This window comes from Carassius carassius, chromosome 10, assembly GCF_963082965.1.
Source record: "Carassius carassius chromosome 10, fCarCar2.1, whole genome shotgun sequence".
Classification (NCBI taxonomy): Eukaryota; Metazoa; Chordata; class Actinopteri; order Cypriniformes; family Cyprinidae; genus Carassius; species Carassius carassius.
The window spans coordinates 253,927-280,006 of record NC_081764.1 but is presented as its reverse complement, the minus strand read 5'-3'; the positions used below and the strand labels follow the sequence as shown (position 1 = coordinate 280,006).

The following is a 26,080-nucleotide window of genomic DNA, read 5'->3' as shown; positions in this document are numbered from 1 at the left end:
GCTGCCGGGGTTCAAGAGGAAGACGCTAGTGCTGCTGGGTAAGAGCTGTGCTGCGGTCAGGTCTGTGTCAGCTGTCAGTCACCAGTCCTTCATCAGTTCTGTTTCCTGTCTGCAGGAGCTCACGGCGTCGGCCGGAGACACATCAAGAATACACTCATCACAAAACATCCCGACAGATTCGCGTACCCCATCCCACGTAAGAGACACACCGTCACGCCTGATGCAGCTCGCCCTGACCACTGACCGCTCGCTCTCCCTCTCTCGCTCTCTCTCTCTAGACACGACCAGACCTGCAAAGAAGGACGAGGAGAACGGGAAGAACTACTTCTTCGTGTCACATGACCAGATGATGCAGGACATCTCTAACAATGATTACCTGGAGTACGGCAGCCACGAGGACGCTATGTACGGCACGCGCCTCGAGACCATCCGGCAGATCCACGAGCAGGGCATGGTGGCCGTCCTGGACGTGGAGCCGCAGGTACAGACACATCCTCTCAGTTCAGTTCAAAACTACTTTATTGGCATGACTGTAAATGAGACACTATTGATACAATCTGTGTGTTTCTGATGTGCTCGTGTTGTTTCGTCAGGCGCTGAAGGTTCTGCGGACGGCTGAGTTTGCGCCCTACGTCATCTTCATCGCAGCACCGACCATCACTCCGGCAATGAACGAGGTGAGCGTGCCGTCGGTCACAGGACCGCATTTTTAGAAGACGCTACAGAAGTCATGAGACGCGAGTGAACGATCAAACTACAGCATGTTTGCGTAGAAAAACTGTGTAGAAGTAGTGCAGTGGAAAGGAAGAACGTGTTGTGTGTGAACTAGTGTTAATTTTGTCTTCAGGTCTGTTCACACTCAGAAAGATAACTATAAAGTTAACGATATTAGCGTCAGCACCAGTGAACGATATCGTCTGTTTATTCTAAGCACACGCGTGTCTGTCCCTTTAAATTCTCCAGCTCCTTACAGCAGGATGGATTCTGATTGGCTGTCAGTATTTTCATCGTTCATCAGAGTGCATGCACACAGATCAGTGTTTCGTGATATCGTGATAGATGCCAAGACAACAGTGATCATTTTAATTTAGCTGAACTTGATGCACTTCAATAATTAATCTGAAACTGAAATAAAATAAAAACCATATAGAAATATATCAAAAACTACTAGAAATGAAAAAAATTCTAAAACATTGACCACAATTAAAATCTAAAACAGAAAAAATAAAAACTGATTCAAAATATTAATAAAAATGATAATAGAATTTCTAAAATAATCGTCAGAGAAAGGCAGAATCTGCGCTGGTTTGTGATGAATGTGGACTGAACATCACAGAGTCGGTGTCCTGAGACGCCTCGCTCCGACAGAAGCGTGTTAGAGGCGTGATGTCACTGATGTGTGTGTCTGTTCTCCTCAGGACGAGTCTCTCCAGCGGCTGCAGAAGGAGTCAGACGCGCTGCAGCACTCTTACGCTCATTACTTCGACCAGACGATCATCAATAACGAGATCGACGACACCATCCGCCTGCTGGAGGAGGCCCTCGACCTGGTGTCCAGCACTGCGCAGTGGGTGCCGGTGTCCTGGGTGTACTAGCATCACACACACACACACACACACACTGACGGACTCCACATCCCGGCCACCACCAGTGTGTAGCCTTGTATATATCTATACATATATAAATATCTATAAATATGAATATATAAGTCATCGATATGGTCCTGTACGAATAAAGAGGGGGGTTGAAGACATTTTATATGGTTTTCTTTTTAAACGAACGAGACTGCGTCTCAGAGCAATGATGAGCACAGTCAGCGGTGGGGGAGGAGCCAACACCCCACCAGCCCCACACTGGGGGTGTGGCTACGTGACTCTGCCCACTGGCCTGCGGTATATAAGCACAGCTGACCCTCTCTCTCTCTCTCTCTCACACACACGAGCACTGGACTGAACTGCCCTCTCGACGCCCGTCTGTTTACTGATGAAGGTTTGCACAAAGGGCAGCAGAGCTCCGCGCTCTAACTCCAGATGTGTGTGAGTCTCCGGTGAAGATCATGGAGCCGGACACACTCCACCTCTGACCGGATGCTTGCCTCATGCCCCCTGTAGTGACGTGTTTGTAAATTGTCCTGGATTTGATTTCTTGTGCAGAATGAGGAAAATATTAATTTCTAGATTGATCATTTCAGAAATGTGCTGTCTTAAGAGTATTATTGTTTTACTCCGAGAAAACCGAGAGGATTTAATTGTGTGTAAATGTTTCAATGGTGCGTACATTTGCGGTTGAAATGAAATAGTGTGTGCATAAACAACTGAACAGACTGTGTGAACTCTTCATTTCATATGGCCCTGTGTAAAGTCCTCTGCAAATGATGAAACTGCTCTTCGGTATGTTTGTCTGTCTGTTTTTGTTATCCATTTTCTTTCATGTGTTGGAAAAAGTAAACTGCTTTTGAAATCAGGTCATGCATGTTGTGTTTATGTCAGTGATGATGATGAAGGTCTGAAGACTGCTCCTCTTCCTCCAGCAGATGGCGCTGCTTCAATATTCAGGAACACGAGCGCTTATAAACTTAGCCTCACATCCCCGAGCCCTAATAAAGGCAGTGATCTGTGAATGCTTTGTAGTATTTATATAATTATAATTTATTAATTATATTAAATGCAAAGTGAGCGTTTATCAATAGAGACAGAGTTATGGTTTTATTAGTACAACATGAACCAGTTTAATTTAATTCTCTTTCAAGCCAAAAAAAAAAACCTGACTCAAAGATATTTGAGCATGTGATCTGACGCGACGGTGACGTCATTGTCTTCCGGGTGTTTGGCGCTCTGTCGCCTCCTGCTGGAACAACAACAAAAACAACACGATCTCCGACTTTCACACATTTACCGTCTGAACAAACCTCTGATAAACATTCACACACACAACCTCTCTTCTGTGTGTGTGATGCCTCAGTAGTGCTGGCTAGGTAGGTATCACACTAGGTTATGAGACGCAGACATTTAAACATGAAACGGTCGTTACAGAACAACTAAACATCCGCCGAGCGGTCAAACCGTCCCTCAGCTGCCCGTTAACCGGTGAGTCAGAGCTGGTGTAGTCAGTAGTGTGACGGACCGAGACTGGACGGGTGTCGTGTATGGTGGGGGTGGGGGGGCTGGTGACGCAGGAAAAACACCCGAAACGAGCAGACGAGCCCGTGAAGGCGGAGAACTCCCGCGAAACACGGTCGAGCCGGCTGTCGGTGAGTGCGGTTTGTTTCTCTTTGTTAAGCGCCTGACTGACGCCGTTGAACCGAGAAACGCGCGCGTATGACGCCTTCATCCTTGCGTCTGAAACCGGTTTGTGTTTGTTTGCGGAGCAAGATGGCTGCTGACGCTCCGGTCTCCCGCGGCCTGCTGTGAGCTCTGTGCGCGGTGAAGCGGGCGTCACGGGATTCAGCGGCGCGTTACTGAGGGACAGCGGTTAGCCGTTAGCACCGAGGCTAATAGGCCTCAGGAACACCGTGACCGATCCACACTATAATCGGTGTGAAACACTTCCGCGCGGGTGTGTGTGTGTGAGAGAGTCCGTGTGTGCGCGGGGAGATGGCCGTGAGGAGCACGAGCGGAGCGTAGTGCTAATGCTAGCGTCGAAAACCGGCCTCTGGGCCATAAAAGTGATTGTTTTCATTAAACCTTTTAATAACGCCGGTGTTTACTGCGACTGTCACTGAATTGAGAGCATGTCTGAACACTGTGTGTGTGTGTGTGTGTGTGTGTGTCAGCAGATGTGAGAGGAATGTGAGGAAACAGCTGATGTTTCTGAAATGAGCTGAATGTCATCAGACTGTGATCAGTGTTACAGCGCTGTGTGTTCATGAAGGAGTCTGGATCAAAGCTGACTGCAGATTTACATGCTTCATGTGTGAGAGAGGTTACATAACATGATTGGATGTGGATTTCTGACAGCTGATGTGTGTTTGGTGCTGAACTGAAGAACGAGAATCTGTCATATCTGATACCTGTAGCTTTATTTACTGTGGGATTGTTTTGATTTTGATTTATTTATTTTATTTGCTGTAGTGTTTCTCATCTGAAGACACACCTGTATAACAGGATGTTGTGTTCTTCTCACTTCCTGAATGCAGTGAGGCGTGGTGAACACACAGATGCAGATGTGCTTCAGGACTCAGTGTATGCTGGTTAAACTGTGATATCAGTTCAGTTCGGACACATTTCAGACTCATGTTCTGCCTCTGAACCTTCACTCGACTCAGACATCATCTGAACCGGTTATGAGCCTTATTTAATGTTTCTCTGTTAGTGAGGACATTTGTTTCTTATAAGTGCAGTGACTCTATACACACACACACACACACACACACACTCTGTCTCACTGTCTCACTCAGACACATACACACACTGTCTCTCTCACACACACACACACACACACACACTCTGTCTCACTGTCTCACTCAGACACATACACACACTGTCTCTCTCACACACACACACACACACACACACTGGGTAGTCCTTAAACAGATCTTAGCGGTGATAGAGCTGCAGGACAGACACACAGTGAACACACGTCTGATGATGACCACACACACGTCTGGTGTGTTTCATGTGAGGTTGTGTGAGTGTCGTCCTGACCGCTCGTGTCTGTTTGGATGGACGAGAGCAGCTGGTCTTCACTGGTTAAAGTTAGCAGCAGCATCTGATCTGCACAGTCACATTCACAGCCGGTTAAAGTCAAACCCGTCTCCGAACGCTCAGCTGTTCTCTGACCCGCTGTGTTTCTGTGTGTCCTGCAGGTAATGCGATGGTCTCTGTGGCCCAGGCTGAGCTCCAGGTGGTTCGATCTCACTCCCTAAGCTGCCACAAACACCCCGCTGCCGCCCGGGAAGTAGATTCTCGCCAGGCTCCCTCCACATAAACAGACAAGATTGCAAAGATCTGCCCCTCATCGAGCATGACGGCCACCACCCGCGGCTCGCCCGTGGGGGGCAACGAGAGCCAGAGCCAAGCGCCGGACGGCCAGAACCAGACCCTGCTGCCCCAGACCCAGGTGAGAGAGAGAGGGAGAGAGAGAGAGAGAGAGAGAGAGAGACCGCTCACAGGAAGCGCTTACTATCAGTCAAGTGACATTTGTTCTGTAGCACTTTACACAATACAGAAATGAGTTCAGAGTCTGCTGTGAAGTCAGTGGTGTCCTTATTAAGGTTATTATTATATCACTTTACTGTATTAAAGTACAACAAATTGAAATGTTTTTGAGAAGCTCTTAAAGCAATTCATTAGTTGACGTAAACACTAATCAGCTAGCTGTTGTTGAACAGTTATGCTACTTGAGGCACAGATAAACTTTACAACTTTTTTATTAGAATTATCCTGGACTGTCTTTGTGGCCACATAGCAGACTCATAATTGTATGGCGTTATACAAGTATGAATAAACATAAATAGTTTCCTCCGTGTCAGAACTGTCATTGCCATCCATTGTTTCCCTATTGTTTAATTTGACCGCACTCCCTCTCGTTACATCACTTCCAGTTTGGGAGCTTTTCAGATGCAGAAGTGAAACTTTCTCACACAAATGACTCCAGAAGCCTCAAGTAGCGTATTTGGAAGTATATTATAAAGAAAATCAAGTTCCTACATTATTTTTCTATACATTGACTCACTGGGGCGCTAAATTTATCACTTTAACCAATAAACTGCATGAATGACTACTTTTCTGTTGTTAACGATGTGCTGCTGTTGTGTGTTTAGACGCCCTCAACAAACTCCTCCAATGAGACATCACCCATCAGTCCGCCAGAGGAAGTGGGGCAGGGAGAAGCCCCGCCCACACAGGAAGAGGAGGAGCCAGCCTTCCCCCACACAGACCTGGCCAAGCTGGACGACATGATCAACCGGTCAGCAGCGGCGTCAATCTCAGATTGTGTTGGTTTTCTCTCTGTGTGGAGTTAATGTGTGTTTTAATGTGGTTCAGGCCGCGCTGGGTGGTTCCAGTCCTGCCCAAAGGAGAGCTGGAGGTTCTGCTGGAAGCTGCTATAGAGCTCAGTAAAAAAGGTCAGAGGTCACGGGGGATGAATCGAGTGTGGATGAGATGTCATGTTCAGGTGGAGTTATTCTGTTTTGTGGTTTGTTGTGTTGTTCAGGGCTCGACGTGAGGTGTGAGGCGTGTCAGAGGTTTTTCCGCGATGGCCTGACGATCTCGTTCACCAAAATCCTGACGGATGAGGCTGTGAGTGGCTGGAAGTTTGAGATCCACGTGAGTCTGATGCGCAGGAGTCTGATTGGACAGAAACATCTCGCCTGCTGTCCCTGATGTTGATCTGTTGCTCTCGTCCCGTTGCAGAGGTGCATCATCAATAACACCCACCGTCTGATCGAGCTCTGCGTGGTCAAGCTGGCTCAGGATTGGTTCCCTCTGCTGGAACTGCTGGCCATGGCGACTAACCCACACTGCAAGTTCCACATTTACAACGGCACACGTCCATCTGAGAGTGTCCCAGCGGGAGCGCAGCTGGCCGATGATGAGCTGTTCGCCCGGCCGCCCGACCCACGCTCTCCGAAGGTACAACACTGCTTCTGATCGCTACTGAATGTGAGGTAGCGAGGCTTTTAGTGCAATCATCAAACACAGGGTTATTGAGTTCACCAGTCTCTGTTTTGCCAGTCAGTCACTGGTTAGAAGTGTAATGTTCCACAAACACAGGCATGGTCAGATAATTTTCCATTTACACATTGAGTTCTTTCACTTAAATGGTTTAAAAATGTATTTAAGTCAATGTGTACAGGCTGAAGGTGAACTATCTGATTGGTGTTCCCCAAGGATCTGTTCTCGGGCCCCTTTCATTTATGATTTTAAACAGTCTTGATTATGACATTCAGGATGCCAGTTTTAATTTTTATGCAGGTGATTCTGACATGTATCGCAGTGCCTCTCCTGGACAACAAGCCCTGTGTAAGCTTCAATCAGCTTTCGATGTCATTCAGTCACGGCTTTACAATTTAAAACTTGTCTTGAATGCTGAAAGAACCAAATACGTGTTATTTTCAGGTTCAAAGTAATTTATTGAAAATGATTTATTTCTCTTCAGATCTTACAGAGTAATGTGATCTCATTAGTAAAAGATTACATCTTTTGGCATCATTGTTGAGTTTAGCTCTCATATTACTACACTGAAGAAAAAAATTAAGCTTGGATTTTACTTTAGGAGCAAGTTTTGTTTTTGATTTAATGCAGTAGTTTCTGTAGTGCTCGATTATGGTGGATTAGTGTGTCAGTTTGTGCCATCGTGTCTTCTCTCTTCTTTAGATGCTGTTTATCATGGTGCTCTAAGATTCATATCTGGCTCATGATTGTACTTTGTATAACAGAATAGCTCGGATTCTGTCTATCAGAAGAACAATGCACTGGTATTTAATCATTTATGAAGCCATCTATGAACTAACCTCTTCTTAAGAACATAGTTACTGGTGTAATCACGTTAAACAGGCTAATATTTAAAAGAAGACGACTCAATAATAATTGGTCTTGTCATGACCTGGTCATCTGTGTCTCTGGTTCAGGGTTGGCTGGTGGACCTCATCAATAAGTTTGGGACGTTGAACGGGTTCCAGACTCTGCACGATCGCTTCACGAGCGGCCAGGCTCTCAACGTGCAGATCATCGCAGCTCTCATCAAGTACGTAACTTAAATGAACACCAGACATCTCCCTCGCTTCTGCGTCTACAGAGTCTCATCGTTTCTCCATGTGTCTTCCAGACCGTTCGGCCAGTGCTACGAGTTCTTGACTTTGCACACGGTGAAGAAGTTTTTCTTGCCCGTAATCGAGATGGTCCCACAGTTTCTGGAGAACCTCACAGACGAGGAGCTGAAGAAGGAGGCCAAGAACGAGGCCAAGAACGATGCTCTGTCCATGATCATAAAGTCCTTGAAGAACCTGGCGTCTAGAGTTCCTGGTCAAGAGGAAACAGTCAAGAACCTGGAAATCTTCAGGTTAAAAATGATTCTTCGGTAAGCCGTCGTTTCTGGTTTAAAAGCTTGTTGAGTTGTTGGTTATGACGTTGATCTGATCTTGTCTCGTCTTCTCTGATCTGTTTTACAGGTTGTTGCAGATTTCTTCATTTAATGGGAAAATGAATGCACTGAATGAAGTGAACAAGGTGATCTCGAGCGTGTCGTATTACACGCACCGGCACGGAAACCCAGAGGAAGAGGAGTGGCTGACCGCCGAGAGAATGGCTGTAAGAACTCTAAAACACTCTCATCAGATATGACCTGGAAACACAGCATGACGTTCCTGATGTACGGCTCCTAGATAAAGACAAACGCAGCTCAACTGTGTCGTGTATACACCAGCATATCTAACACAAGTGTGTGTTGTCACTCATGCTCTGCTGCAGGAAGTGCTCATGATCTTATTTCTCTGTCAGGAATGGATTCAGCAGAACAGTATTCTGTCCATCGTTCTGAGAGACAGTCTTCACCAGCCGCAGTACGTGGAGAAGCTGGAGAAGATCCTGCGCTTCGTCATCAAGGAGAAAGCTCTGACCCTGCAGGACCTGGACAACATCTGGGCGGCTCAGGTGCATCACTGCGTCACAGTAATGACACGACTAACTCCACTACAGTCATCAGTAGTGTGGTCACCTGACTGACCAGATGACAGGCCTTTTTCCTTTGCTAATATCTCACTGATCTTCGTAGAACATGTAGAGCACTCAGTTTACATCTGTTTTCTGACGTTGCGTTGTTTTAATTATTGTACAGTAAAGAGCGCTACAGTGCTTCCTCAGACAGATGTCAGTGCAGTAAGTGTCGTTACTGCTGGGAAAACATTCCCTGATGGAATAGTGTCCTGCGTCCAGACCAGAAAGGAGCACATGCATAACAGTTTCATTACTTTTGATTGCTTTCAGTCTGTTGTAGACTAAGTAATGTAAATTATCTACCGTGTGGTGTTCTCGCAGGCCGGTAAACACGAAGCGATAGTCAAGAACGTCCACGATCTGTTGGCCAAGCTAGCGTGGGATTTTTCCCCGGAGCAGCTGGATCATCTGTTCGACTGCTTCAAGGTGAGCAGCTGCTGTCGCACACTTACTAATACGGCACACTTTTGCTGAAGTGTGTGTTGTTGAGAGAGGATGCTGTGATAACCGGCTTGATTCTCGTCTCTGATGCAGGCCAGTTGGACGAACGCTGGTAAGAAGCAGCGGGAGAAGCTTCTGGAGTTGATCCGCAGGCTGGCGGAGGACGATAAGGACGGAGTGATGGCTCACAAAGTGCTCAACCTGCTGTGGAACCTGGCACACAGTGATGACGTCCCCGTCGACATCATGGACCAGGCTTTGAGCGCACACATCAAGATCCTGGACTACAGCTGCTCGCAGGTCTGACCTCGAATTTACATCACCTCTTCCCATCATGCACCTGTGTGCCATCACTCACCATTCGGTTTGCTTTCAGGACCGTGACACGCAGAAGATGCAGTGGATCGACCGCTTCATCGAGGAGCTCCGCACGAATGAGAAGTGGGTGATTCCAGCTCTGAAGCAGATCAGAGAGATCTGCAGCTTGTTTGGAGAAGCTCCTCAGAACCTCAGGTGAGTTGTGGAGCACATCACACACGTTCTGCTCCGTCTGTAAGCTCTGTGTGACCATGGGTCATCTCTGGTGCAGTCAGACGCAGAGGAGTCCACACGTCTTCTACCGTCACGATCTGATCAACCAGCTCCAGCACAATCACGCTCTGGTCACGCTGGTGGCCGAGAACCTGTCTGCGTACATGGACAACATGAGGCACTTCTCCAGAGGTGTGCGTCCTCTAGCAGCAAACACATCGCTTTACTTCCAGTCTCAGTGTGAATGAAAGCCAACTTTCACTGTGATTCTTTGGCACAGAGCATCCAGTGTTTGATCCTCAGACGGTTCGAGCAGGAAGCCGGTACAGCCATGTACAGGAAGTGCAAGAGAGGCTCAATTTCCTGAGGTCAGTGATGTCTTTGACTTACACACACACACACACACACACACACACACAGAGGGGTTTCTAAAGTCTGTGACCCGTGTTCAGGTTTCTGCTGAAGGACGGTCAGCTGTGGCTCTGCGCTCCACAGGCCAAGCAGATCTGGAAGTGTCTGGCGGAGAACGCCGTGTTCCTGTGCGACCGCGAGGCCTGCTTTAAGTGGTACTCCAAGCTCATGGGTGATGAGCCGGATCTGGACCCCGACATCAACAAGGACTTTTTTGAGAACAACGTGCTGCAGCTGGACCCCACGCTGCTCACGGAGAACGGCATGAAGTGCTTCGAGCGCTTCTTCAAGGCTGTGAACTGCAGAGAGGGCAAGCTGGTGGCCAAACGCAGGGCCTACATGATGGATGACCTGGAGCTGATCGGCCTCGACTACCTCTGGAGGGTAACACGTCTTCACAGTGACACCGTATTCAGCCGCAGTGTGAACGCTGCTCATGCAGGTCATTTGGTTTCGTCTGCTCTCTTCTCCACAGGTGGTGATTCAAGGCAGTGATGACATCGCCACTCGAGCGATAGACCTGCTGAAAGAAATATACACCAACCTCGGACCCAAACTACAGGTGAATCAGGTGAGTCGGTGTTCTTCGTCGACCGCCAGCCGCTCGCACGCCGCTCAATCACGTCTGATCCGCTGCTGTCTCTGTATTCAGGTGGAGATCCATGAGGACTTCATCCAGTCGTGCTTCGACCGGCTCAAAGCCTCGTATGACACTCTCTGTGTGCTGGACGGAGACAAGGACAGCATTAACTGCGCCAGACAGGAGGCCATACGCATGGTGCGTGTCCTGACGGTGCTCCGAGAGTACATCACCGAGTGTGACAGCGACTACCACGAGGAGAGGACCATCCTGCCCATGTCCAGGTGCCTGCTGCAGTTACACCACACCTCCTGTAGGGCGCTCAGCTCAGCTCACGGTGAAGAGTTTGAAGCTGAGATGAAACAGAAGCAGAAGCAGATCTTTTCTTCTGTAGTGTGACACATCTGGATGTAACAGATTGTCGATTAATGTTGGGTGGGGCTTGGTAATGTGCATCCATTGTTGATTGGATGATGAGATGTGTATGCAGATGAGTGTGTGCTTGAGGGGCGGGGTTTATGAGAACTGAATGATCCACTGTAAGATCCAGTTATTTTGAATAAAACCAGGTCAAAACGTTTTTTTTTTTAAAATAAAACATGCACAGATGAATTCTTGACCGTGTGATCTATAGCATGCGACTTGAACACATGCAGTAGGTCTGAAGGGCTCTGGTGTTGTCCGTCTGTGTTCAGGGCGTTCCGGGGGAAGCACATCACTCTGGTGGTGAGGTTTCCCAATCAGGGCCGTCAGGTGGACGACTTGGACATCTGGTCCCACACCAACGACACCATCGGCTCGGTCCGCCGCTGCATCCTCGCTCGCATCAAAGCCAACAGCACACACACCAAAGTGGAGCTGTTCATCGGAGGAGAGCTGGTGGACCCCGCTGATGACCGCCGGCTGATTGGACAGCTCAACCTCAAAGATAAAACCGTGAGCTTTACAGACGTCTGTGTGTATATCTAGATTTGTCCTGAAACGAGATACTAAAAGACTGGCCTGTCTCTCTCTGTAGCTCATCACAGCGAAGCTCACGCAGGTCAACTCCAACATGCCCTCCAGCCCCGACAGCTCGTCCGACTCGTCCACCGGCTCGCCCCCAAACCACACCAACCACTACAGCGACGCCCCCAGCCCCGAGGTGGAGAGCTGCTTGCCTGGAGTGGTGAGAGCCATGTCTGTGATCACATGATAACCTCAGGTCTGAATGAGCCAGCGCCTCAGTATATGAATACATGACCAGCAGAGCAATCTCTAGAAGTGCTCAGTCACTGCGTGAGCATTTGACCATTTCATGTGAGAGAAACTATCGTCATATCATGTGCACAAAGAAATTATCGGTTTTAAAATGGGTTTAACTTGAAGACATTATTGTGCCTGAAATATGTTGCTGTTGTTCCGTAGAATGCTGAACACTAGCACTACTGGTACAACAATTAAAACTTTATTTTCAAGGAATAATTACACGGTCTTTCATATTTTAATATTAACATTAAATCCCCCTGTGTTTGCCAAAAAATTAAGTTCGTTTAATTTTTATTTGGTTAAAAGATTAATTAAAATGAATGTTGTATGCCTTCATAACTAGAAAAAAACAAAACAGAATATCCAAGGGGGGAAAAACTATATTTCATAGGCTATTGTAAGAATAAATTAGGTAGTTTTTATGCATTCAGATAATTAGACGCACATAAAAAGGTGAGCAATAAATAGGGCTCTAAACATACGATTTAACATCAATTTATTAAGTTTAACAAAAAATATTTAAGTTTCATGGTTTTAATTAATTAGACATTAAACACACTTTTGTTTGATAAAAATGGAATTTAACCATTAAATAAATGTCCAGAAAAAAAAAAAATTTCAAAGGGTCCTAAGAATAAACTGTCAGCTCGTGCTGTTTTCCCCTCTCCTCAGATCATGTCTCTGCACCTGCGCTACATCTCCTTCCTGTGGCAGGTGGCTGATCTGGGCTGCACCCTGAACATGCCGTTACTGCGAGATGGAGCTCGAGTGCTCATGAAGCTCATGCCTCCAGGTCACCGCAGACACCAGGATGATTTCCCTGTTACACACCGTCTGGATGCGAGGCTCACTGAAATCTGCTCCTTGTGTTCACAGATAACACTACAGTGGAGAACCTGCGGGCGATCTGTTTGGATCACGCTAAGCTGGGAGAGAACAGTCTGAGTCCCTCGCTGGATTCACGCTTCTTTGGCCCGTCTGCTTCACAAGTGCTCTACCTCACCGAGGTATCCTCATACAGCTGACACAGAACAATCACACTAGCTAGTGCTCGTCTCACATCAGTGGTTCTGAGCTTGTGGACAACAGACTGAAAATCAGCGCTAGGTTTTGAAGCAGATCTGGTATTGCTGCACAATTAATCAAAATAAAACTGAAATCACGGCTTAGATTAAATCTGTAGACAAGAAGCTTTAAGGGCTCCTGTGTTAAGATGTGGTTTGTGTGATCTCAGGTGGTGTATGCCCTGCTGATGCCAGCCAGTGGGACGCTGGGAGACGACGCCAGTGACTTCCAGTACAACTTCCTGAAGAGCGGCGGTCTGCCTCTGGTTTTGGGCATGCTCACAAGGAACAACTTCCTTCCCAATGCGGACATGGAGACGCGGCGCGGCGCTTACCTGAACGCTCTGAAGATCTCTAAGCTCCTGCTCACTGCCATCGGGTTCGGACATGTGAAGGCCGTGGCAGAGGCCTGTCAGCCGCTGGTGGAGGGAACCAACCACGCGTCTCCAGTGCGCCACACTTCTCACGTTCTGACGAGACTTGAGACTTCGGTTTTCCTCATGGTGAAGTGACTTTGTGTTTGTCTTCCAGATAAACCAGGCGACACATGAGCAGGCTCTGGTGCTCCAGAACGCTCTCCAGAGTATTCCCAATCCTTCCTCCGAGTGCATGCTGCGTAATGTGTCCGTCCGACTGGCCCAGCAGATCTCTGACGAGGTTCCTGACCATTACTGCTTTACAGTCGCAGTATGAGTTTAACTTCACTCTGGGCTTCATGTCTTTGTTGGTTTCCTTTGTGCAGAACTTCTTCCAGGCCTCAAAGTACATCCCAGATATCTGTGTGATCCGCGCCGTACAGAAGATCGTTTGGGCTTCCGGTTGTGGGATGGTGCATCTGGTGTTCAGCTCGAACGAAGAGATCAGCCAGATCTACCAGAAGGCATGTTGATGGTTCAACAGCACTGTCCAGCAGTGTTTTATTCCTTGTTTAATCATGCATCTGTCGTTCTGCAGACTAACGCGGGTAACGAGCCAGACGCTGAAGACGAGCAGGTGTGCTGTGAGGCGCTGGAGGTCATGACCTTGTGTTTCGCTGTGCTCCCTACGGCCCTCGACACGCTCAGCAAAGAGAAAGTCTGGCAGACCTTCATCATCGACCTGCTGCTGCACTGCCAGAGCAAGTACGTACTTACAGGAGCGGTGCACTCTTACAGTAACTGTACTTACAGGAGCGGTGCACTTACAGTAACTGCTTACAGGAGCGGCGCACTCTTACAGTAACTGTACTTACAGGAGCTGCGCACTCTTACAGTAACTGTACTTACAGGAGCTGCGCACTCTTACAGTAACTGTGCTTACAGGAGCGGTGCACTCTTACAGTAACTGTGCTTACAGGAGCTGCGCACTCTTACAGTAACTGTGCTTACAGGAGCTGCGCACTCTTACAGTAACTGTGCTTACAGGAGCTGCGCACTCTTACAGTAACTGTGCTTACAGGAGCGGCGCACTCTTACAGTAACTGTACTTACAGGAGCGGCGCACTCTTACAGTAGCTGTACTTACAGGAGCGGCGCACTCTTACAGTAACTGTACTTACAGGAGCGGCGCACTCTTACAGTAACTGTGTACTTACAGGAGCGGCGCACTCTTACAGTAACTGTACTTACAGGAGCGGCGCACTCTTACAGCAACTACTTACAGGAGCGGCGCACTCTTACAGCAACTACTTACAGGAGCGGCGCACTCTTACAGTAACTGTGCTTACAGGAGCGGCGCACTCTCACAGTAACTGTGCTTACAGGAGCTGCGCACTCTTACAGTAACTGTGCTTACAGGAGCTGCGCACTCTTACAGTAACTGTGCTTACAGGAGCGGTGCACTCTTACAGTAACTGTGCTTACAGGAGCTGCGCACTCTTACAGTAACTGTGCTTACAGGAGCGACGCACTCTTACAGTAACTGTGCTTACAGGAGCGGCGCACTCTTACAGTAGCTGTACTTACAGGAGCGGCGCACTCTTACAGTAGCTGTACTTACAGGAGCGGCGCACTCTTACAGTAACTGTACTTACAGGAGCGGTGCACTTAAAGGAACTGTGCTTACAGGAGCGGTGCACTCTTACAGTAACTGTATTTACAGGATCGGTGCACTCTTACAGTAACTGTGCTTACAGGAGCTGTGCACTCTTACAGTAACTACTTAAAGGAGCGGTGCACTCTTACAGTAACTGTGCTTACAGGAGCGGTGCACTCTTACAGTAACTGTACTTACAGGAGCGGTGCACTCTTACAGTAACTGTACTTACAGGAGCGGTGCACTCTTACAGTAACTGTACTTACAGGAGCGGCGCACTCTTACAGTAACTGTACTTACAGGAGCGGCGCACTCTTACAGTAACTGTGCTTACAGGAGCGGCGCACTCTTACAGTAACTGTGCTTACAGGAGCGGCGCACTCTTACAGTAACTGTTTACAGTAACTGTGCTTACAGGAGCGGCGCACTCTTACAGTAACTGTACTTACAGGAGCGGCGCACTCTTACAGTAACTGTACTTACAGGAGCGGTGCACTCTTACAGTAACTGTACTTACAGGAGCGGCGCACTCTTACAGTAACTGTGCTTACAGGAGCGGCGCACTCTTACAGTAACTGTACTTACAGGAGCGGCGCACTCTTACAGTAACTGTGCTTACAGGAGCGGCGCACTCTTACAGTAACTGTGCTTACAGGAGCGGCGCACTCTTACAGTAACTGTACTTACAGGAGCGGCGCACTCTTACAGTAACTACTTACAGGAGCGGCGCACTCTTACAGTAACTGTGCTTACAGGAGCGGCGCACTCTTACAGTAACTGTGCTTACAGGAGCGGCGCACTCTTACAGTAACTGTGCTTACAGGAGCGGCGCACTCTTACAGTAACTGTACTTACAGGAGCGGCGCACTCTTACAGTAACTGTACTTACAGGAGCGGCGCACTCTTACAGTAACTACTTACAGGAGCGGCGCACTCTTACAGTAACTGTGCTTACAGGAGCGGCGCACTCTTACAGTAACTGTACTTACAGGAGCGGCGCACTCTTACAGTAACTGTACTTACAGGAGCGGCGCACTCTTAAAGTAACTGTACTTACAGGAGCGGCGCACTCTTACAGTAACTGTACTTACAGGAGCGGTGCACTCTTACAGTAACTGTGCTTACAGGAGCGGTGCAGTCTTACAGTAACTGTGCTTACAGGAGCGGTGCACTCTTACAGTAACTACTTTCAAGAGCTGCGCACTCTTACAGTAACTGTACTTACAGGAGCGGCGCACTCTTACAGTAACTGTACTTACAGGAGCGGCGCACTCTTACAGTAACTGTACTTACAGGAGCTGCGCATTCTTACAGTAACTGTACTTACAGGAGCGGCGCACTCTTACAGTAACTACTTAAAGGAGCGGTGCACTCTTACAGTAACTGTAATTACAGGAGCGGTGCACTCTTACAGTAACTACTTACAGGAGCGGCACACTCTTACAGTGACTGTACTTACAGGAACAGCGCACTCTTACAGTAACTGTACTTAGAGGAGTGCCCTTGTGCTGATAATGAGCACAAATGAGAGTTTACTAGTTAAACATGATCATTGTCATGAGTTAAAGTTAGGGATGCATTAGAGAAAGAGAACGAATGCAGAAATTCTTGTCTTAAGCTGTTAAGATGCGCTGATAGACACCTGGTTAAAAATCAAAAGTGAGTGAAATTTAGTTATTTGGATCTCGTATTTACACATTAAAATCCCAAACATCAGAGGTGACGGATCATTGGATTATTTGTCCTTTAATGAAGAGCGTTTAGCTGCACTTGTGCTGAGGCTGTTTATCATGACATCTAATGCTACACATGGGAAAAGACAGTGTGAACATCAGATGAAGTTGATTAAGAACCTGTTTGTGTTCAGAGCTGTGCGTCAGATGGCACAGGAGCAGTTCTTCCTCATGGCCACCAGGTGTTGTATGGGACACAGACCCCTCCTGTTCTTCATCACCCTCCTCTTCACAGTTCTGGGAGTGAGTACAGCATCACAGCGCTCACGTCTGAGTGATCTAGACGCCAGTCAGGTGATAACTGTTCACTGCTGTTTCAGAGTACGGCGAAGGAAAGAGCGAAGCACGCTGGCGATTACTTCACTCTCTTACGTCACTTACTTAACTACGCCTTCAACAGCAACATCAACCTTCCCAACGCCGAGGTTCTGCTCAACAACGAGATCGACTGGCTCAAGAGGATCCGGGTGAGTCCACAGCGCTTCCACTCCACGCACGAGGAACAGGACAGAGACATGGCTTTAATTCTCTTTCCTCTGGTTTTCATGGATGTTCAGGATGAGGTGAAGAGGACCGGGGAGACGGGTGTGGAAGAGACCATTCTAGAGGGTCATCTGGGGGTCACCAAAGAGCTGCTGGCCTTTCAGACCCCGGAGAAAAAGTTCTACATCGGCTGTGAGAAAGGAGGCGCTAATCTGATTAAGGTGAATGGTCTATGCTTTGACGTATGTTTGTACAGATATGTTGTGAAAGTGAAGTGCACTTCATGTGTGTTGTCTGTGTCTCTCACAGGAGCTGATAGATGACTTCATCTTCCCGGCGTCTAACGTGTTTCTACAGTTCGTGAAGAGCGGCGAGTTCCCGGCAGAGCAGGCCACACCGGTGTGCAGCAGTCCTGCGTCTGTAAACGCTGGCTTCGAGCTGCTGGTGGCGCTCTCGGTCGGCTGCGTGCGGAACCTCAGACAGATCGTCGACACGCTCACAGACATGTACTATCTAGGTACTACATTTCAGATAAACATACAGCTGACGTGTGTATTAAACACAGACCTGTGGTTTGATAGAAGTGCATTCATGAACGAGAGGCTGGTAATGTGTTCCTGCGTCTGGTCTCAGGTTGCGAGGCTCTTACGGAGTGGGAGTATCTGCCTCCGGTGGGGCCCCGGCCGACCAAAGGCTTCGTGGGTCTGAAGAACGCAGGAGCCACGTGCTACATGAACTCCGTGATCCAGCAGCTTTACATGATCCCACCCATCCGCAACGGCGTCCTGGCCATCGAAGGCACCGGAAGTGACATCGACGACGACATGTCCGGAGACGAAAAGCAGGACAACGAGGTAAAAAGTGCACACGTGTCGCTCGACCGTACTGAAGTGGGTTTGAATGCGTCTGAATGTACATCATTGTGCTGCAGAGTAATGTGGACCCCAGGGATGATGTGTTCAGTTATCATCAGCAGTTTGATGACAAGCCCTCTCTCAATAAGGCCGAGGACCGTAAGGAGTACAACATCGGAGTGCTGCGGCATCTGCAGGTCATCTTCGGTCACCTCGCCGCGTCCCGTCTGCAGTACTACGTGCCCAGAGGCTTCTGGAAACAGTTCAGGTACAGGCAGCCACAGCCAATCAGATCTGGAGTATAATTCATAGGGAAGTTTAAATCCTTTTTCATTTCCAAGTTTAATATCCAGAGACAACTGTAAGTGAAAAACACTGATGTTTTCTAAAGTTGTTTGAACCACTGATATAAGGGCTGGGCGACGTGGCAAAAAATCTATATATTTTTTTTTTTCCAGAATAATTGATCCATTCTTGATTTTTACTATTTTTAATTAATCTACTTGGAAAAAGTTACTACAACATTATTCAAGAAACTTTTTTTCTTTAATAATCCACTAGTTAAAGGGAGTTCTATTCTGAATGCAGCACACATGATGTAATGTTAAACAAATCAATCGTTAAATGTCTTTGCAGAAAAGAAACCACATCTTGTACAGACTTGTCTTATACATATGTTCAGAAATAATGAGGAAAATACTTAAAAAAACAAACCCTGTAAAGTCAAGGTAATCCAAATTTAAAATGACTGAAGGATAAACACCAGTTGATTATTAACTATAACCGTTCTGTAAAATAATCAGCAGCAGCTTTAGTAGTAGTTTAGTAGTTCTGTACAGGATGTTATTCGATTGCGCTGCTCTTCCAGTGTTTCTGTGTAAACATGGTTGGGTTTGAATGTTGCGCTCGCGTCTCTTGCAGCATCTCATGCATGAAGCGGCTTTCTTAAAACAATGAGCTCAAGTTAAAAGAAGTTCAATCCCATCTTCCTGCATGTTTTCTTATTCCACTGCCGCAGCATTCAGTTTTGGTTCATCACGCACGCCGCATCGGTCGGATCATTCTTTTTGTTTGTTTGAGAAGTGGCCGATGAGGGAAACATTCGTTTATTACTGTCACTCTCTCTGATGATGCTAGAGGCTCAGAAGTGACACGGTGCGCTTTTAATCCGTGTGAGTTAAGAGGACTTTGTGTGAACCGTTCCTGCAGGTTATGGGGAGAACCGGTCAATCTGAGAGAGCAGCACGACGCGCTGGAGTTCTTCAATTCCCTGGTGGACAGTCTGGATGAAGCACTGAAAGCCCTCGGACATCCCAGCATGCTCAGCAGGATCTTGGGCGGCTCGTTTGCAGACCAGAAGATCTGTCAGGGCTGTCCTCACAGGTGAGAGAAGCACTTGTCAATCATTCTGAGGATGTTGATTTGTTGCATCTGTGTTAGTCTTGCTGCGATTAAGCTACAACGCCAGCTATGTCACTTGCTCACCGCGGCACCGTCTTAAATCATCAATTTCATTTAAAGAACAGACACTACACTGAACACATTGCATCACAGATCAGCTGCTGGAGTCAGATTTCGTTCATAGTTATGAAATGTAATGCAAAAGAGCCTGTTTGGTGATATTTTGGGTTTTGAAAAGCCTGTGGTGGTTTTGCAAGGTTTTTATGCGTCTCCTACTTTCTTATTCGTTTTGCTAATAAACATTGTTTCTTATTTATGTGGTCCACAGTGTTTGCTGATTTTCATTTAAACTTTGTCAAATAACAGGTGGGGAAAGTCATCACCGTCACAACCCTAATCCGTACACGTGTTGTGTGTGTCTTCTAGGTATGAGTGTGAGGAGTCCTTCACAACACTGAATGTTGACATCAGGAACCACCAAAACCTCCTCGACTCTTTAGAACAGTACGTCAAAGGGGATCTTCTGGAAGGAGCCAATGCGTACCACTGTGAGAAGTGCAACAAGAAGGTGAGCCGTGTTTCCTAAACCCGTTCTGATTGGAGGAGTGCAGCCTGGTGAGCTCTGCTTGTGTTCTGGTTTGGCGTCAGGTGGACACAGTGAAGCGTCTCCTCATCAGGAAGCTCCCGCCGGTGCTGGCCATCCAGCTGAAGCGCTTCGATTACGACTGGGAGCGTGAGTGTGCCATCAAGTTCAACGATTACTTCGAGTTCCCTCGTGAGCTGGACATGGAGCCCTACACGGTGGCAGGCGTGGCGAAGCTGGAGGGGGACGAGGTTCCTCCGGAGAGCCAGGTCATCGCTGAGAGCTCGCCCGAGGAGTCGGATCCGAACGACAGCTCACGCTTCCGGCTCGTGGGGGTGCTGGTGCACTCGGGCCAGGCCAGCGGAGGACATTACTACTCTTACATCATGCAGCGGCACGGGAACAGCAGCGACGGACAGAAGGACCGCTGGTACAAGTTTGACGACGGTGACGTGACGGAGTGTAAGATGGAGGATGACGAGGAGATGAAGAACCAGTGCTTCGGTGGAGAGTACATGGGCGAGGTGTTTGACCACATGATGAAGCGCATGTCGTACCGGCGGCAGAAGCGCTGGTGGAACGCCTACATCCTGTTCTACGAGCGCATGGACACAGCAGGGGGCGACAGAGAGCTGCTGAAGCACATCTCCGAGCTGACCCTTGCACCCCCGACCAACCAGCCTAAAATGCCCTTGACCATCGAAGCCAGCGTTCGCAAACAGAACGTGCAGTTCATGCACAGCCGCATGCAGTACAGCCTCGAGTACTTTCAGTTCGTTAAGAAACTGCTGACCTGCAACAGCGTCTACCTGAACCCTCCTCCAGGTGAGTGGTCTCTGAATCTTACCTGCAGCTGCACATGCATCTAAAGCAGCAATCCCTTAATGCCTTCTCCTGGTGTTTTGTGTTAAGATTCATCTCTTTTCTGGTCTTTCTAGGTCAAGATCATCTTTTACCAGAAGCTGAAGAAATAGCGATGATTAGTATACAGCTTGCTGCTAGATTTCTGTTTAGCACTGGATTCCACACAAAGAAAGTTGTCCGAGGCCCAGCTAGTGACTGGTGAGTGTTTCCTGTGTGTCGCTGCTTCTGATATACTGTACTAGATGAATGTGTGGACATATCTACTCATTTTATAATAATAGTAAAGTAAGGGAATTACTAAATGACTGAAGTGCCACCCTTTGACTTATTCCAGCTCACTATGGCAATTTCTAAACCAACATTAAACACTATTGAATGAGAAACTATGCAGCCCAACAAAACTGATTTAATTTATTTCAGCTAAATGATATTCAAGATGATGGAGAACATAAAATCAGTCAGTGTGTCCAAACGTTTGGACTGGTAGAGGACATGTGTGTCGTCTCCTCGTCACGGACTGGACTTGTTTTTCTTTCAGGTATGATGCTCTGTGTATTCTGTTGCGTCACAGCAAGAACGTCCGCAGCTGGTTTGCACACAACGTCCTCTTTGCCTTCCCCACACGCTTCTCCGAATACCTGCTGGAGTGTCCGAGTGCGGAGGTGCGTGGAGCTTTTGCCAAACTGATGGTGTTCATCGCACACTTCTCCCTGCAGGACGGACCCTGCCCTGCTCCGGTCACCTCGCCCAGCTCGTCCACACAGGTGAGGGAGAAAAACAACCTCCAGATCTGACCCTGTCCCATATTCCTCACCCAGTAATTCAGCTGAACCACATTGTGCTTGTCATAATTTTAGACAAAGCATTAGGCGACTGCTTGCAGGGAAATAGAGTTACCGGCCTTTTAAAGGTGACCTACTACGCCCCTTTTTACAAGATGTAACATTAGTCTCTGGTGTCCCCAGAGTGAAGTTTAAGCTCAAAATATCCCACAGATCATTTTGTATAGCTTGTTGAATTTGGCACAGTTAGAGTATGAGCCAAAACGCACCGTTTTTGTGTTTGTCCCTTTAAATGCAAATGAGCTGGTGCTCCCGCCTCCCTTTTCAGAAGAGGGCGGAGCTTCAAGAGCTCATGCTTCAGGAAAACAGGACAATCTCATGAAATCTGAATTTACTGTGAAGTATGTGTGTGTTTATGAATTACACAGACTAGGAGCACGGCGTGATGATAATAACGACATAGCTGCTGCCTTTGTGTGCCATCTCATTATGAGATTGACCTCACATTGCTTCCAAATGCAATTTTTAACTTCCACATTCCTATATACGATCATTCTGGAAGCATGTGAAGGCAGCATCAGTGAAAACAGGCAGAGACAATAGTAGCTTTAGCAAACATTAGCCTTACAGAGAGCCAAGAAGCGCTTTTGGAAAACAGAATATGAACAGAACGTTGGTATCGATCCTTGTTTCAGAATCGACCCTTACACTACTCCAGCGCTGAACTGACCCTCGTTTGTGAGGCACTCAGCATAAAATGATTTATTTAAAATTTCAATTTTCTTTCTGGGACATTTCCTCTGAAAATGAAATGTAATCAGTGTCCTCAGCGGTGTATGGAGACTCCTGTGTTCAGTGGTGCATCCCGAAACACTTATAACGTCCCTTTAGCTCTAACCTCAAGAGAACAGTAATGACGGACGCTGCTTCTCACTCGGGGGCGGGTCTATGCTAATAGTGCAGAGAGCGTCACAAATGGGCGGGACTTTCCAGAGTATGACATCATCATAGGGAGAAATCTGGAACCGCTAGTTTGCACACGTTTATGATTTATTGGGATTTTAAAAAAACAATGGGTGGTTTTTTAACTATTATAGGCTGGTTGTTTACACACACTGTGGCCACACAACCATATAGAAGTTATTTTTGCATATTAAGTCACCTTTAAACCTGAGACAGACCTTGATTTGCTGTGATTTGTGAGCAGGCCTGTGACGGTGTGACCCTGAGTGACCACCTGCTACGAGCGGTGCTGAACTTACTGAGGAGAGAAGTGTCCGAACACGGACGGCACCTTCAGCAGTACTTCAACCTCTTCGTCATGTACGCCAATCTGGGTAAGTGCTCACCAAGTCTCTCCAGGTTTATGTGAATGTAGAATGTCAAAATGATTGTGTCTGTGTGCTGCAGGTCTGGCAGAGAAGACACAGCTGCTGAAGCTGAGCGTTCCTGCCACGTTCATGCTGGTGGCGCTGGACGAGGGTCCTGGTCCTCCCATCAAGTACCAGTACGCAGAGCTCGGCAAACTCTACTCGGTGGTTTCACAGCTGGTGCGCTGCTGCGACGTGACGCCACGCATGCAGTCCTCCATCAACGGTGAGCGCTAACTCTGCTGCTGTCCTTTCACATGTCACACGAAGGCGCTCAGGTTCTCAGCTCTCTCTTCTCTGACAGGTAACCCACCGCTGACCAATCCGTACGGTGACCCCATCCTCACGGCTCCCATCATGCCCCTGCAGCAGCTGGTGGCTGAAATCCTGTTTGTGCGCTCCAGCTACGTGAAGAAGATCATCGAGGACTGCAGCAGTTCTGAGGAGACGGTGAAGCTGCTGCGCTTCTGCTGCTGGGAGAACCCACAGTTCTCCTCCACGGTCCTCAGCGAGCTGCTGTGGCAGGTCAGTCAGTGACCACGCTCAGTCTGTTCTGTGTCTCCTGATGACCGCTCACTGTGAATGTCCTTGTGGTGTCAGGTGGCGTATTCCTACACCTATGAGCTGAGGCCGTACCTGGATCTCCTGCTGCAGATCCTCCTGATCGAGGACTCGTGGCAGACGCACAGGTGAGGCCACATCTGTGTGAGGAGAGCCTCTGGATGACGAAGAGCAGGTGTCCTCATATCACTTCTCTCTTTAGGATCCACAATGTTTTGAAGGGCATTCCTGATGACCGAGACGGGCTCTTTGACACCATCCAGCGCTCCAAGAACCACTATCAGAAACGAGCTTATCAGTGCATCAAATGCATGGTGGCCCTCTTCAGCAGCTGCGCTGTGGCTCATCAGATCCTGCAGGTGAGGCTGACGTGACGATATGTTGTCTCTTACTCTCACCTCAGTCGAGGTATTGAGGGTGGAAGCCTGTAATCAAGCAGCCATGAACACCTTGATTAGCTGTGTGAGGTGTGTTTGATTGGGATTGGAGCTGAAGACTGCAGGAGCAGGAACAGTGAGTTGGAGCTAGTCATCTCAGGACATGGCTCCTGGCTCTTCAGGTAGAGTTGGGAGGATCTCTCTATGTTCATGGGACAGTGAAGGTATTTAAAAGTGACAATTAACACTGTTATGCTTTTCTCTCCTGTTGTTGGGAAACACACAAGCCGTAGTGAAAGCAAGTAGTGACTGCGTTAGTTCTGTGTGGCAGAGTAATGGGGATCTGAAGAGGAAGTGGACGTGGGCAGTGGAATGGCTGGGTGATGAGCTGGAGAGGAGGCCGTACACAGGAAACCCTCAGTACAGCTACAACAACTGGTCTCCTCCGGTTCAGAGCAACGAGACGTCCAACGGCTACTTCCTGGAGCGCTCTCACAGCGCACGCATGACCCTGGCCAAGGCCTGCGAGCTCTGTCCAGAAGAGGTGATCGATCGCTTTACCTGATCAATACAGAATTTGGGGGAGTTGGTCTATTTCGTGTATAATACTATAAGATTTTTAATAAGCATTAGGCTAATAGTTTTTGACGATACTGACGCTAACATCTACATGAATACAACTGACTGACCAGACACTTTTATCCACAGCAGCATGCTTTGAATGTGTACATGTTCCTGGTAATTGCTCTTCTAGATCAACATGTTTGTTTTGTTCAGGAGCCAGACGATCAGGAAGCACCTGATGAGCACGACCCGTCTCCGCCCGAGGACACTGCGCTCTATCCTCATCCTCCAGGGACACAGTATCAGCAGGTGACGTCCACACGCTATCCCTCACACACACACACACACACACACACACACACACGAGTGTGTATCAAACACTGTGCCAAGAGCACACCTCAGCACAGAAGGTCTTGCACCACTTCTTGTTAGTGCATTACACCCCATTATTTCTGGATTCATCAGTTCTGCCAGATTTCAAACCGGTTTGCATGTACATGTGTGTTTTGTACAGTTTGAAGAGTGTTTTAGTCTCATGATCTTAACTTATTAAATCAGTATCAGCCACTCTGTCATAGATCTGACTCGTATTGTGTTCTGTCTCTCTGCAGCCTAATAACCAGCCTCACGCTCAGCCCTACACCGGCCCGGCCGCGCAGCACATGAATAACCCACAGAGACCCCCGCAGAGGCCTCAAGAGAGCTGGGACGGAGCCGACGAGGTCCCTCCAGTCCAGACGAAAGAGTAGCAGCCTTGTGACCACGTCCCGCTCGTGTCCAGGACCGCTCTCCTCTCATAACCTCCTCTGTGCCACTCTCTTCCTGCAGCACTGACGCCTCTCTTCATACTCCCTCCAGTTCCATCATCATCATCTAAAAGTACCACAGCAGCCGAATGAAGGGAAACCCGAGGCTTCATCGTCGTATGTGAGGATGAGCACCGAGACAAACATTGCATCCTCTCTGTGGGAACACCTCGACTTCACTCTACTGATTCAGAAGGCATTGAAATCTTTCAGCGCTGCTTATTTGTCTTGCTTCTCTTCACTCATCAGGACGCCTTCGGCCTGTTAGGAGTGTGCTGTGATCTTCTGTTCGGGTCTTTAACACCACTGCAGCTGGCGTCTCTCTGGCACTCAAGTCCATGTTTGATTTGTGTTGTCATCAGGCTGGAAAGTGTAATGACTCTCTTGTTTTGCCATCAGTTGCCCTAGTACTGAGTCTGCCTCTCGGCTCCTCCCACTTCCTCTGTCCCTGTCCAATGAAAATGGAGCCAGGGCCACACTGCTCTGTATCCGGGGAGATCTGAGGGAGCTCGTCAGGATGCATTCATCAGCACTGCTGGACTTATAAAGTGCGGCTCTGACGTCTTAATACCAAAATGCCAGCGGAGGAAGATGGAGCCCAACCGTTATTCTGTTTTGCTGTTTTCTTTGCTAGAGGTTATTTTGTTGAATTTGAGAAGAAAGAGTTTGAGTGTTTGAATGAAAAGGCCTCGTCCTTGTGTTGTTATTTTTAAGAGGATATTCACTCTAGAGAGTTTGCTGATCGTTGTTTACGGCGTGA

General features: G+C 48.0%; 2 protein-coding genes across 9 annotated transcripts in view; both read left to right on the top strand.

Annotated features, from left to right (window-relative positions):
• The window catches only part of LOC132151463 (peripheral plasma membrane protein CASK-like), a 39,983-nt gene extending 37,520 nt beyond the window's left edge, over positions 1–2,463 (top strand). For all 6 annotated transcript variants that reach the window (XM_059559563.1, XM_059559566.1, XM_059559564.1 and 3 more), the window contains 5 exons: positions 1–38; positions 116–196; positions 279–481; positions 594–677; positions 1,419–2,463. The exon at positions 1–38 is cut by the window's left edge. In XM_059559563.1, coding sequence (XP_059415546.1) covers positions 1–38; positions 116–196; positions 279–481; positions 594–677; positions 1,419–1,595 — 583 coding nt within the window. In that variant the 3' untranslated portion in view covers positions 1,596–2,463. The remainder of the gene's footprint in view (positions 39–115; positions 197–278; positions 482–593; positions 678–1,418) is intronic.
• Positions 2,464–3,027: 564 nt separating this feature from the next.
• LOC132151462 (probable ubiquitin carboxyl-terminal hydrolase FAF-X) lies at positions 3,028–25,330 on the top strand. Of its 3 annotated transcripts, none has more exons than XM_059559559.1 (45): positions 3,028–3,100; positions 4,831–5,058; positions 5,762–5,907; positions 5,985–6,064; positions 6,154–6,266; positions 6,354–6,572; positions 7,571–7,686; positions 7,768–8,019; positions 8,111–8,249; positions 8,439–8,591; positions 8,976–9,080; positions 9,189–9,395; positions 9,472–9,608; positions 9,685–9,818; positions 9,907–9,994; positions 10,079–10,421; positions 10,513–10,608; positions 10,690–10,901; positions 11,313–11,553; positions 11,636–11,785; positions 12,538–12,658; positions 12,742–12,872; positions 13,100–13,378; positions 13,461–13,586; positions 13,672–13,809; positions 13,884–14,050; positions 16,810–16,918; positions 16,996–17,142; positions 17,233–17,379; positions 17,468–17,675; positions 17,792–18,012; positions 18,090–18,280; positions 19,222–19,395; positions 19,840–19,981; positions 20,062–20,821; positions 20,935–21,058; positions 21,399–21,624; positions 22,850–22,979; positions 23,053–23,238; positions 23,317–23,537; positions 23,613–23,701; positions 23,776–23,932; positions 24,282–24,494; positions 24,728–24,823; positions 25,126–25,330. In XM_059559559.1, exons 2-45 carry the CDS (start codon positions 4,963–4,965, stop codon positions 25,261–25,263), a joined length of 7,668 nt encoding a protein of 2,555 aa, XP_059415542.1. In that variant the 5' UTR covers positions 3,028–3,100; positions 4,831–4,962; the 3' UTR covers positions 25,264–25,330. The 3 variants fall into 3 exon arrangements, with proteins under 3 accessions (XP_059415542.1, XP_059415543.1, XP_059415541.1); XM_059559560.1 differs by lacking the exon at positions 3,028–3,100 and adding an exon at positions 3,111–3,250 and having other exon boundaries at positions 4,805–5,058; positions 18,162–18,280; XM_059559558.1 differs by lacking the exon at positions 3,028–3,100 and adding an exon at positions 3,111–3,250 and having other exon boundaries at positions 4,805–5,058.
• Positions 25,331–26,080: the final 750 nt, after the last annotated feature.